The 13,994-nt window shown below is 40.5% G+C and overlaps 1 protein-coding gene across 2 annotated transcripts in view; it reads right to left on the bottom strand.

Moving 5' to 3' along the window:
• The window catches only part of TAF2 (TATA-box binding protein associated factor 2), a 202,378-nt gene that overhangs the window by 22,580 nt on the left and 165,804 nt on the right, over positions 1–13,994 (bottom strand). Inside the window, exons 23-25 of one of the 2 annotated variants that reach the window (XM_069731811.1) lie at positions 8,796–9,025; positions 7,219–7,365; positions 2,259–2,364 (exon numbers count right to left, since the gene is read on the bottom strand). In XM_069731811.1, coding sequence (XP_069587912.1) covers positions 2,259–2,364; positions 7,219–7,365; positions 8,796–9,025 — 483 coding nt within the window. The remainder of the gene's footprint in view (positions 1–2,258; positions 2,365–7,218; positions 7,366–8,795; positions 9,026–13,994) is intronic. The other variant, XM_069731812.1, reaches the window with a different exon arrangement.

The raw sequence follows: 13,994 nt of genomic DNA, 5'->3' as shown, positions 1-13,994 counted from the left end.
TAATTCGCGATTTTCTCCTTCCTGGTTCAGATACTGTCACATGTAATATATTCCTTTACAGAAATGTAATCAAGCGCCCAGTACCACCCTCTCTGGCCACTACTGAGAAGATCACTATTCTCTGTGGAGCCTGCATCGCTTCTGTGGCTTCAGCTTTCCCTCCCTGACTGTAAAACAGAGGGTCACAGGTTGTGTCTCCCATTATATCACTATTCTGTGCACACTGCTCTGAGAGCTGCTGACTGCACTCCAGGGCTGGGCTTGACTGATGGGCTACGCTCACTAAAGAAACCAGTGAGACAGCTAACCGACGTGTAATGTAAAAGGTGGACGGCTTCTTGAAAAAGGTTGATGGCTTCTACTTAAAGGTGGATGACTTTTTGTTAAAGGTGGATGGCTTCTTGTTAAAGGTGGATGGCTTCTTGTTAAAGGTGGATGGCTTCTAGTTAAAAGGTGGATGGCTTCTTGAAAAAGGTGGATGGCTTCTTGTTAAAAGTGGATGGCTTCTTGAAAAAGGTGGATAGCTTCTTGAAAAAGGTGGATGGCTTCTAGAAAAAGGTGGATGGCTTCTACTTAAAGGTGGATGACTTTTTGTTAAAGGTGGATGGCTTCTTGTTAAAGGTGGATGGCTTCTTGTTAAAGGTGGATGGCTTCTAGTTAAAAGGTGGATGGCTTCTTGTTAAAGGTGGATGGCTTCTTGTTAAAAGTGGATGGCTTCTTGAAAAAGGTGGATAGCTTCTTGAAAAAGGTGGATGGCTTCTAGAAAAAGGTGGATGGCTTCTTGTTAAACGTGGATGGCTTCTTGAAAAAGGTGGATGGCTTCTTGAAAAAAGTGGATGGCTTCTTGAAAAAAGTGGATGGCTTCTTGAAAAAAGTGGATGGCTTCTTGAAAAAAGTGGATGGTTTCTTGTTAAAGGTGGATGGCTTGTGGAAAAAGGTGGATGGCTTCTTGAAAAATGTGGATGGCTTCTTGTAAAAGGTGGATGGATTCTTGTAAAAGGTGGATGGCTTCTTGTAAAAGGTGGATGGCTTCTTGAAAAAGGTGGATGGCTTCTTGTTAAAGGTGGATGGCATCTTGTTAAAGGTGGATGGCTTGTGGAAAAAGGTGGATGGCTTCTTGAAAAATGTGGATGGCTTCTTGTAAAATGTGGATGGATTCTTGAAAAAGATGGATGGCTTCTTGTTAAAGGTGGATGGCTTCTTGAAGAAGGTGGATGGCTTCTTGAAAAAGGTGGATGGCTTCTTGTTAAAGGTGGATGGCTTCTTGTTAAAGGTTGATGGCTTCTTGTAAGGGACAAAGGATTTAAAGGACTAGAGAATAACATTTTGACACAGCATTTTACTACATGGTAAGGAAGGGATAAAACTCGCTTCTGGTTTAGGAGATAGCAGCTCAGAAGTCTTAAGAATTGTGAATTCAGCTTTGGAGAATGGCGCAGGCTGTAAATTAGGATCAGTGCAAAGGTAAGAAATGCAAAGGATTTACAAAGTAGCGTAAAATTTTGTAAATGTCAAAATACTAAAAGTAAAATTTAGAGTATACATGTTCTTTCACACAAAACCTGTAGAATAGCACGGTCTTGCTAAAAAGATATCTAATATTCCCAAGAACAGTCCCCGTTTCTCATTATCTGTAACTTGTCATCAGCTCTGTTTGAGTTGGAGGGTTCTTATTCATCAGCATTCTACTGGCACAGTAGGTACTGGGACTTCCTTTCAATCACTTCCCAACATGAATGGCACAGAACTGAAAGATTGAGTCTCTGTTATGTCTCTATGTATTTTGAAAGACAGGAGAGCAGGAGCAGTGAGACCCGCACTCAATTCCTGAAGAAATACAAAGACTGCCCCCACTACCTGTAGAGATATAGATCCGTCCCCACTTCTATAAGAAAAACAAAAACCCACCCCCACTTCATATACAGAGACAAAGCCCTGCACCAACTTGTTCTAAAGAGACAAAGTCTCGCCCCCACTTCCTATTCAAAGAAAAAGACCCACCCGACTTCCTGTAGAGACAATGCCCCGCCTCCACTTCATTGAGACAAAGCCCCGCCCCTACTTCCTGGCACGAGTCAAAATTTCTGCCCCCACTTCCTGTCAAGAGACAAAGTCCCACCAGTCCTTAATTACTGTCAGCATTTCTGCTACTGGAGACAATTAAACTTGACAGACAGATTTTAAGTTGTAAGACCATATAAATTTTGCGGATGCCCGAGACCACATACATAAGGAAATTAAGGAAAAATACATTCTACCTGGGGTTGAGGGTCTTTCCAACATGTTTAAATGATGATATATGAAGGCTTGGCTATCGTGCACGGTGTCCATGTCAATTTCTTCCTCTTCTTGTGAGTTTGCGAACTGAGAGGAAAAAAAAAACAACTTATTAATATATTATTCCATGAAAGGTGCTACACAGTCCTGTACTTACTAATGTATTGACTTAAGCGATGAGGTCACTGCCTCCTACAAGATCAACAGACTCTTGTCCTGCTGCAATCATTGACGTTATGATTTCTTTTAAATATGTGTAATGTGATTTTAGGTGGGCAGATATACGAGATTTATTTTTGGTTGACAATAAAACCAGTTAAGGAAGGAGGTCAGGGATGTCGCGTGGGCATTACTTTATTGAGTTTTCCTTTGTTATTACGAGGCAGGTGCTTTCCAAACTTCTTCAGGACCTGAACCCCTTTAAAGCATTACTGCAAAACTCTAAACCATTATCCAAATAGATGATATAATAATAATCTTTATTTTTATATAGCGCTAACATATTCCGCAGCGCTTTACAGTTTGCACACATTATATGTGTTGTGTTGTATCATCCATAGAGACATCTTTGGGTCACAAGGGCACAGTGAGGGTCTCATCTATGCCAATAAACAATGGGCAAAAAATAGTGGATGGCCTAAATTTTTTAAATTTAGTTTAAAGCAAAGTTTAAGCTGCTTATAAAACACAGGTTTTGCTGCATTTTTGTCAGGGTACATTTGTCTCTTTTGCATGCTGATAAAATTTAGTGCATAATATAAAATCCAATTCAACTTCATCAGGTTTTGGCACCAAAAACGCAGCAAAGAAACCGATACCTGCATTTCTTGCACTAACCATTGCTTTCAATGGATGAAAAACGCTGCAAAAAACGCTGAAAGTGACATGTTGCATTTTGCAAAAACGTAGCTCTTTGACAAAACAGTCAGGAAGAAAAAAAACAAAACAAGTTGTGTGCATGAGATTTCTGAGATCTCATAGACTTAGCTGGTACTGTAAACGCAGGTGACTTGCACCAACTTTAGTCCCTTGGGCACTTTTATAATTGATTTAAAGTAGTTGTTTGGGAATTAAATAAAAAAAAATAACTGAGAAAATATTGTTATAAATTACTAAATAAATTTAATTAACAAATCACAATCAGTTTGTCTAGCAATGTAATCACTATAGAATTAAAATTGCTGTGCTCTGTTACAGTGACAGAGACCTGTCCTAGGATATTAAAACAGGTGCCTGTGAGCATGAGCCATAGAAAGCTCCACTGCTGGGACCTGGAGAGATCTATACCAGGTATATTAATTCAGAATATCATGATGGACAGCAATTCCAGTGGCCACCTCTTACCTCATCACCCCTGGTATCTCCAGTACTAGATCAAATAGACAGTGTGAATAGACAGCAGTGTGAGCAGCATCGTCTTACCGCCACACCATTGGTAACTTGAGTATTAGATCAGATAGACAGTGTGAATGGACAGCAGTGTGAGCAGCCTCGTCTTACCGCAACACCACTGATAACTTGAGTATTAGATCAAATAGACAGTGTGTATGGACAGCAGTGTGAGCAGCCTCTTCTTACCTCATCACCCCTGGTATCTCCAGTATTAGATCAAATAGACAGTGTGAATGGACAGCAGTGTGAGCAGCCTCGTCTTACCGCAACACCACTGATAACTTGAGTATTAGATCAGATAGACAGTGTGAATGGACAGCAGTGTGAGCAGCCTCGTCTTACCGCAACACCACTGATAACTTGAGTATTAGATCAGATAGACAGTGTGTATGGACAGCAGTGTGAGCAGCCTCTTCTTACCGCAACACCACTGATAACTTGAGTATTAGATCAAATAGACAGTGTGAATGGACAGCAGTGTGAGCAGCCTCTTCTTACCTCAATACCCCTGGTAACTTGAGTATTAGATCAGATAGACAGTGTGAATGGAAAGCAGTGTGAGCAGCCTCTTCTTACCTCAGCACCCTGGTATTTTGAGTATTAGATCAGATAGAGGGTGGACAGCAGTGTGAGCAGCCCCTTCTTACCTCCGCACCCTGCTATTTCCGGTATTTGATCAGATCACAAGGAGGCAGACATTTTAATTCTATAGTGATTACCTTCCTAGACAAAAATATTGTTGTTTAATAATTAAAAGTATTTAGGACTTTATAATGACATTTCCTTCAGCTATTTAGCTTTCTATATTTCGGGAGAAACCCTTTAATCTCTTCCCAACGTGTGATGTATTACTATGTCATGTTGTGTTCCCTTCTTTGATAAAAACAAAGGAGCTTAGAGAACATCATTGCTGGAAATACTGGCTGTAGTATACAGCCATCATCCGCTGCTAAAAGTCACAAGCCGAGATTTACCACCTGCCGAGAAAATGCCGCTATTAATCCCAGACAGTGCAGGGGCCAATGGTTTTCCATGGCAGCAGGGGGTCTGCCAAAGACCCCCATGCCTCCTATCAATGGAATTCAAAGGAGACTGATTTTTGATATGTCCCGTAATATTCAAGTAATGCAATATATAGTACTAGCGATTAGACGGTCACAGGTTCAAGTCACCTATGGGAACACAGTGGGGAAAAAAAAGTTTTATAAATATAGAGAACAAAAATTGAATCATACCCCTTTTCACAGTAAAAATAAATACAAACGTAAAAAAAGAGGTGTGTTATTACTGCATCAGTAAAACTTTGATCTGGCAAAATATAAAATTAATCAACCAAATTGCTAAACACTGTAAAACGAAAAAGTGAAAAGAAGCATCAGAATTGATTTTGCTTTTTTTTTTTTTTTTTTTTTAAGGGAATCTGTCAGCAGGTTTTTGCTTACCTCATCTGAGAGCAGCATGATGTAGGCAAAGACACCCTGAATCCATTGATGTATCACCCAAAACATAAAAAAATAAGATCTCACACAGCTCCACTGATGGAAAAATGAAATGGTCAATAAAGCAAAGCATTTTGTTTTTTGTAAAGAATTTTCCAAAATTTTGATCATTACTTAAATAAAACAAAACTACATGTTTGTTATCGCTGTAATTGTACTAATCTTATGTCGCCAAAAAAACCAAAATCCACAAACATTATTGCGAAATTGGGAGCAGGTATGGGTGAGTCTGCACCATTTTTCCAGTATATTGAATTACATGAATGGTGCAATTAAAAAAAAAAGCTTGTTTTAGAAAATTAAACTGTATACGACAGTGTGTAAAGGAAAAAAAAATGAGGGCTCTTGGAAGAAGAGGAGGGAAAATGAAAGGGCAAAAAAAGAAAAATCGCCATAGTTGGGAAGGGTTGTCATTTCATTCTAACGCTTGCACCCAAGATGCAAAATTTCATTTATACCCCACATTCTACAGCTGAAAATGAATTAAGACCCCAAAAAGACAACAGCACTGACCTGTCCACGGTGGAGGAGAAGACAGCGGACATATGTTGTCGCAGGGAATCGAATATATTGGGGCAGGCCAGAAGGAAAAGACAATGGTGACTTCTCGGCCCAAGTTCTTTGATAATGTCTAAGGTAGCACGCACTGTGCAAACAAAGCACTGGAGGGCAAACACTCGGCAGAACTGTGAAGACCACCCCATCACAAGACCTACTTTTAAGGAAAGCTAACTTTTTCCAGTTAGCTCTGTCTAAAGAGGTTAGTGAAGCCCTAGGAAACCAAGTGATGAAGCGAGAACCTTACCTACTAGGTCCGAGCTTCTCTAAGAGTACATATGTGTAAAGCACGAGGACCTCCGAGTGATGAAGCGAGAACCTTACCTACTAGGTCTGAGCTTCTCTAAGAGTACATATGTGTAAAGCACGAGGACCTCCGAGTGATGAAGCGAGAACCTTACCTACTAGGTCCGAGCTTCTCTAAGAGTACATATGTGTAAAGCACGAGGACCTCCGGGTGATGAAGCGAGAACCTTACTTACTAGGTCCGTGCTTCTCTAAGAGTACATATGTGTAAAGCACGAGGACCTCCGGGTGATGAAGCGAGAACCTTACCTACTAGGTCCGAGCTTCTCTAAGAGTACATATGTGTAAAGCACGAGGACCTCCGGGTGATGAAGCGAGAACCTTACCTACTAGGTCCGAGCTTCTCTAAAGAGTACATATGTGTAAAGCACGAGGACCTCCGGGTGATGAAGCGAGAACCTTACTTACTAGGTCCGTGCTTCTCTAAGAGTACATATGTGTAAAGCACGAGGACCTCCGGGTGATGAAGCGAGAACCTTACCTACTAGGTCCGAGCTTCTCTAAGAGTACATATGTGTAAAGCACGAGGACTTCCAGGTGATGAAGCGAGAACCTTACCTACTAGGTCCGAGGTTCTCTAAGAGTACATATGTGTAAAGCACGAGGATCTCCGGGTGATGAAGCGAGAACCTTACCTACTATGTCAGAGCTTCTCTAAGAGTACATATGTGTAAAGCACGAGGACTTCCAGGCGATGAAGCGAGAACCTTACCTACTAGGTCCGAGCTTCTCTAAGAGTACATATGTGTAAAGCACGAGGACTTCCAGGCGATGAAGCGAGAAACTTACCTACTAGGTCCGAGCTTCTCTAAGAGTACATATGTGTAAAGCACGAGGACCTCCGGGTGATGAAGCGAGAACCTTACCTACTAGGTCCGAGCTTCTCTAAGAGTACATATGTGTAAAGCACGAGGACTTCCAGGCGATGAAGCGAGAACCTTACCTACTAGGTCCGAGCTTCTCTAAGAGTACATATGTGTAAAGCACGAGGACCTCCGGGTGATGAAGCGAGAACCTTACCTACTAGGTCCGAGCTTCTCTAAGAGTACATATGTGTAAAGCACGAGGACCTCCGGGTGATGAAGCGAGAACCTTACCTACTAGGTCCGAGCTTCTGTAAGAGTACATATGTGTAAAGCACGAGGACCTCCCGAAGTATTAAGAGACTGAATCCACATTTCCTTACTCTGATTTTCATTTTGACTTTACTGCTGTCCTCCTCCTCATCCTGTACCTGCCCAGGCTCCAGTGCAGCCTCGAGAGGCATGTCTGCTTTCCTTTTCATCCCAAGCAAATGAGACACTGCAATCGACACCGATTCTTTGGAGTCATCCTTTAATTTAAAAGAAAAAAAAAAGAAAAGAAGAGAGAAAGTGAAATGTATTGCTACAAGACGCCGATATAACAGTTCTCCTGTGGAGGTCAGCGATATCAATGCCGATTGATTAGATAAGCCATAACTGTCTGATCGCTGGGAGTCTGGCCTTTGAGAAACCCACCGAGACCCAGAATAAAGATAGAATAAGGAGGACTTAGGACTGTTTGTTTTAGGTCTCTGTAGGTGTCACCGTCGATATGATTCCTTTTAAACTTATGAGATGGATTGCTACAAGACCCCGATATAACACTTCTCATGTGGATATCAGCGATAACAATTCACATTATTTTTGCCGTTCGATTAGATAAGCCATAACTGTATCATTGCTGGGAGTCTGGCCGTTGAGAAACCTACTGAGACCCAGAATAAAGATAGAATAAGGAGGACTTAGAACTATTGGTTTTAGGTCTCTGTAGGTGTCACCATCGATAGGATACCTTTTAACCTTATGTACATCATAATTCACTTTCAGGGTATGTTCCCACATGGCAAGTACAAGTACGATTTTCCACCACAGTGCATTATAGTACCAGCAAAGTGGCTAAAAGGCCACAAAATCTAGAAAAATTGGAAAAAAATCTGCAGTGTTACTTTGACCTTAGGCGTCGATTTTCACCATTTAACGTGCTTTTTCCCTGTTGAAAAACGGCTACATTTTTTCCCATTATGCATAGAAGGTCAAGGACTGAGAATCTGTCCTTACGTGAACCTGCCGTTAATGGGAATAATGTGCACATAAAAAAATCCAGCTCAAAATAAAATATAAATACTTACAATAAGGGCGGACTTATAGAGCAGGTTTATATTATTGGGCGTACACTATGCAGGTCTGAGGTCTACAATGATCAGTCACGTGGAATCTATCTGCAGCTTTTTGCTATTGAGTCAAAGCTAAATGAGATAGGGTAAAAGACCCTGACTCCAGCGATGTGTCACTTACTGGACTATAAGGGAAACTATAGAACTTTTTTTTTATTAAAAACTCAATAATGGTTGTTTTTTTAAAAAAAAAAAACTCTTCAAGTAAGATGGAAGAATATTAATTAGAGCTGCCCCTGCTCCAGCAACAAGTACGTAACAGGCTCAAAAGACGGGGTTATGTAAAGCAGACGACTCCTTAAATAAATGGACGTGCATCCTGGACGGATGAACATCGTGTAGACGATCCTGCAGGGCGGCATTTACCAAGTAGCTACTATTGATCAATACCTGGAAATAATGCCTGCTTTTCGTGATTGAAAACGTAGAAAAGTCAAATGCAAAAGCGGATTTGGCCAAAAGCTTCTCAGCGGTGTCAGATTGTGTTTTTGTCAGTGATTTCTGCCAATTTGCTGGATTATTTCACAGCTAGGAACCTAAACATTAGAAAAGTTTGTTAATCTTACGCTGTTCAGAAATCCAGTGACATGCCCGTGCATGTTGGCACTTGGCAAAGGTTCCAGGCTAGCAGCGACCGGCTCGGGAATGATGGTCGGGTTCAGAACGGCTTTTTTTTCCTTCAGATTAAGGACTAATCCAAGTTCTGGCAAAGGCAAGCACGAAGGTCTGCTGAGGCCGAACAGTATGTGATACAGGTCCACTGCTCCGCAGCGCAGGCGCCAATCATGGGAAGTACCTGGAAAAAGAAAGAAATAACCGCGTGTTGCCTCCATCCCCAGGATATGGTATTACTTTATGATGGTTCCTCATCAATCCTGGGAATAAAAAGGAGCAGCCGCCAGCTGGCAGCCCTCTTCAGTCAAGTAAAATAGTCACCCCTATATTGCAAGTGTGAATACAGCTTATGAGGGTACAGGTAGGCACCATGATTTTGTTTATTGGTCTGTAGCGGTGACATCCTGTCTTCAAAAGGGGTGATTGCAGCACAAGACTGCTGAAGTCAGTGAGTGACTGCAGCGGTCACAGCTACACCTTTGTAAACACAGACAAGTGGACAACTGGGGAGCAGCAGGGGATTCAATAAGCAAAGAAGAATTATAGGAATGTGTATACATAAATTATAAGATTATATATATATATATATATATATATATATATATATATATATATATATATATATATATATATATAGACACACACACACACATATACACACACACGTAGACACTGGGGTAGTCCATTGTAGGGGTAATTACCTATCTGTATCATAGCAAGCTCGGCTTGTTATAGGAGGTAAAGGGAATCCTTCAACATGCAAAGTCTTCTTACTGAACAGATCCTAACACCATCTCAAATGGAAAAACAATCCTGTATTGTCACTAGAATGGAAACCTATCCCTATTTTTTCATGCATCAACACAGCTGTAGAGTTGCACTTATTGCTGTTCCATGGACTTTCCTTTTTTGTCCATATTCGGATTTTCCCTGCCCTCCCCGAGACTGTACGCGCTTTCTCTCCTCACTGTTGAAATCAGTGCATACCACCCGACTGTTTTCACCTGCCATCCCTACACTAATATAAACCAGATAGGAGCAAGGGCTTCATCACAAAAGATGTGAATACATATGCACATGTCAATTTTTAGTTATTTGATCCCGTAAATTAAATTTTTGCCTATAGTTTCTCACTTTTCTAACTTAGACTATTTATTGCTGATGCATCACACACAAATCAGATTGCAAAAACATTTAAACACAGGTTGTAATATAGCAAAATAGGTAGTGTGAATACTTTCTCCAGCTACTGTATATATAGTGCAATCAGGTTTAAAAAAAAAAAATTATAAAAAAAAAACAAAAACCAATATATTTTTTCATATATAATTTGGATTCAAATTTATTTTACACAACTGCTCGATACGGGTAAATCTGCAGCTGCCCAAGTAAAATATACGCGGGGTTTCGAGTATCACCGAGGGAGCATGGGCCAGACTTTCTGTACTTTTATCCCGGAAACAGGCTGGGTAAACAAAAACGTATTCTGTGCTTTACAGGGGAAGGGGGGTAAAACTGGAAAGTCAGGGCTCCAAAGCTAGAATTTGAGGCCGTGTTTTAACATCTGGCAGCTTGTACGCCTGGCAAGCGGTCTCTGAATTTACTCCACCTCCCGGAGAGCAAAGAAACGATTGGAAAATATAATAACAATAAAGACCCTGAGAGTGCAGACACGCACAGTAATATGCTTGTGCAGGACGGACACGCGGCCGAGATTTATGGCAGCGATTCCTTACAAAGTCCTCACTGTTCTGCGTCTGTCGTACCTACTTACTGAGCCGCCTCACGGGAGATAATAAGATTTTCTCTTTCTTACGTTAAATGTTTTCGGTGTTTGATAAAAAGACTATATTCAGAACAGCCTCTTAGTGGGAAGGGGTGCTCTCTTTTTTTATGTAAACTTTACAAAAATGAACAAGGAACAAGGTCAAATTCTGTCCTATAGATCCTACAGTTTGTCCATAGGACATCAGACCTCGGGGCCGTGCTGGTGGATCATGGGCAACATGATCAGCATATACGTACTGTGTATTCTTAGGGATAAAAGGATAAGAGGCGAGGTGCATTCATGACTTATTATGCTGATCTATTGGCTGTTTGCTCTGAGGACTCTCAGAAGTCTGTGTCTGAAGTCTGTGCATTAAAAGGATGAAGTCTGTGAATTAAAAGGAAGAAGTCTGAAGTCTGTGAATTAAAAGGAAGAAGTCTGAAGTCTGTGAATTAAAAGGAAGAAGTCTGAAGTCTGTGCATTAAAAGAAGTCTGTGCATTAAAAGGATGAAGTCTGTGCATTAAAAGGAAGAAGTCTGAAGTCTGTGCATTAAAACAAAGTCTGTGCATTAAAAGGAAGAAGTCTGAAGTCTGTGCATTAAAAGAAAGAAGTCTGAAGTCTGTGCATTAAAAGAAGTCTGTGCATTAAAAGGAAGAAGTCTGAAGTCTGTGCATTAAAAAAAGTCTGTGCATTAAAAGGATGAAGTCTGAAGTCTGTGCATTAAAAGGAAGAAGTCTGAAGTCTGTGCATTAAAAGGAAGAAGTCTGTGCATTAAAAGAAAGAAGTCTGAAGTCTGTGCATTAAAAGAAGTCTGTGCATTAAAAGGAAGAAGTCTGAAGTCTGTGCATTAAAAAAAGTCTGTGCATTAAAAGGATGAAGTCTGAAGTCTGTGCATTAAAAGAAAGAAGTCTATGCATTAAAAGGAAGAAGTCTGAAGTCTGTGCATTAAAAGGAAGACGTCTGAAGTCTGTGCATTAAAAGGAAGAAGTCTGTGCATTAAAAAGGAAGAAGTCTGAAGTCTGTGCATTAAAAGAAAGAAGTCTGAAGTCTGTGCAATAAAAGGAAGAAGTCTGAAGTCTGTGCATTAAAAGAAAGACGTCTGTGCATTAAAAGGAAGAAGTCTGAAGTCTGTGCATTACAAGGAAGTCTGTGCATTACAAGGAAGAAGTCTGTGCATTACAAGGAAGAAGTCTGTGCATTAAAAGGAAGAAGTCTGTGCATTAAAAGGAAGAAGTCTGAAGTCTGTGCATTAAAAGGAAGAAGTCTGAAGTCTGTGCATTAAAAGGAAGAAGTCTGAAGTCTGTGCATTAAAAGGAAGAAGTCTGAAGTCTGTGCATTAAAAGGAAGAAGTCTGAAGTCTGTGCGTTAAAAGGAAGAAGTCTGAAGTCTGTGCATTAAAAGAAGTCTGTGCATTACAAGGAAGAAGTCTGAAGTCTGTGCATTAAAAGGAAGAAGTCTGAAGTCTGTGTGTTAAAAGGAAGAAGTCTGAAGTCTGTGCATTAAAAGGAAGAAGTCTGAAGTCTGTGCGTTAAAAGGAAGAAGTCTGAAGTCTGTGCATTAAAAGAAGTCTGTGTATTAAAAGGAAGAAGTCTGAAGTCTGTGCGTTAAAAGGAAGAAGTCTGAAGTCTGTGCATTAAAAGAAGTCTGTGCATTACAAGGAAGAAGTCTGAAGTCTGTGCATTAAAAGGAAGAAGTCTGAAGTCTGTGTGTTAAAAGGATGAAGTCTGTGCATTAAAAGGAAGAAGTCTGTGCATTAAAAGGAAGAAGTCTGGGCATTGAAAGGAGAAGTCTGTGCTTTAAAAGGAAGAAGTCTGAAGTCTGTGCATTAAAACGTTAAAAGGCAGCCCACCAATCATAGTTTAGGATCGAGCAGTAAAAAAATAAAATCTAAGCAGTAGTGCTGACTATCAGCTTCTCTTGCCAATATTCACTGTTGGAGCTGTGCAATGCTTTATTTTCCCCATGGAAGCCCTTGCATGGAAATTAAGTGCTTGCCTAATGGTATGGTACCAGCACAGCAGATCAGTCTGGGGTACGGTGGCAGTGGGCCCGAAGTTCCGCAAACTAGCAGGGGACAAAACAATCATGCGGCAATTGGTGATCGCACTGGTGGAGTTTGGGAAGCATGTAGGTAGCCGCACCATCTGACTATACCCCCCTTATGGTCGGAGGACACTTCTAACAAAAAAAACAACAATTGCTGCAGATTACCCATGAATTGGGAATGAATCAGTCCAGGAGGAGAAAGAAGCAGATTTCAATTTCCTATTTTCATGTGTACTATTCACTTATGAAATAAAATTTAAAACAATAGTTAGACTGTAAGAAGTATGAATGCAGCTCTGAAGTATGACAGGTTATTACTCAGGAGAACAAGTTATACAATGTACTGCGTAAAGTAGATAGAATCTATATGAAGCTGGTAAAATGGAGTTCAAAAGGCACACATATGATTCGGCACACCTGGGCGTTTTACAGATAATGCAAATTTTTAAAAATGGATACTGGACAAAATTAATTCTTCAAAAAAAGGAAGTCTAGAAGTCTACAGTTCTTGCCATGTAGTTTCCAATAAGATCCAAATTTTCATGATGCGACTGTGGCTGTAATATCCCCTTCACAGATACTGATGGAAACCGGAGCAGTGAAACCAAGCGAGCTCCCTGAAGGAGGCCTCAATAGCTAATGAACCCGGCAGTCTGTGGGTGGTATCCCGACAGATCTCCAAAGGGTGGTTAGATGCCAAGATGTTCTTTTTTTATTTTGCTTCCTCAATGAATGGCTCAGAAACAAGTGTTTACACTGGATCATTTCACGGGGTGCGCATTACGCCTGATTCAGCCCTGCTAATACTTTAGAACATGAAAATCATAACTACAACTGGTGCAAAATTCCGTCCTGAAAACCTCAAATATACGGACAGAACCGAGTGCAAAAAAACATTGTTCCTACTGTCCAGTAAGTGTTAGCTGATAATACGGGCAGTTACTAGCCAACAACCCATTGCGACAGCCATGATCACAGACCACTCCGATCTAAGCCATTTCACCTGTAAGACGAAGGGAAAATAGTGTTTGTGGCATCCTGGTGCTTGATAATCGGTCATAATTAATTTCCTTTGAAATAATGAGCTGCCCAAAAAAAGCCGACACTGACTGCTAGAAATGCAGATGGTATCGATTCATCAAATTTCAAAGTCCCCTGGTAGGACTATACAAAAAAAAAATAAAAAGTAGAAAAAATTATTAAAAAGAAAAATGGGAAAATTTCAGAAAAAGCGCTTTTTTTTTTGCAAGTGTTAAGATACAAACAAAATAATTGTATTACTGCGGTTATTGAAATAAAGCAAATAAACGATTACTTTCTCTTCTGACATGATAT

This window comes from Ranitomeya imitator, chromosome 6 (assembly GCF_032444005.1).
Source record: "Ranitomeya imitator isolate aRanImi1 chromosome 6, aRanImi1.pri, whole genome shotgun sequence".
In the NCBI taxonomy this organism is placed as follows: Eukaryota; Metazoa; Chordata; class Amphibia; order Anura; family Dendrobatidae; genus Ranitomeya; species Ranitomeya imitator.
Note: the sequence above shows the minus strand (reverse complement) of the source record. Positions and strands in the feature narration are given on the sequence as shown.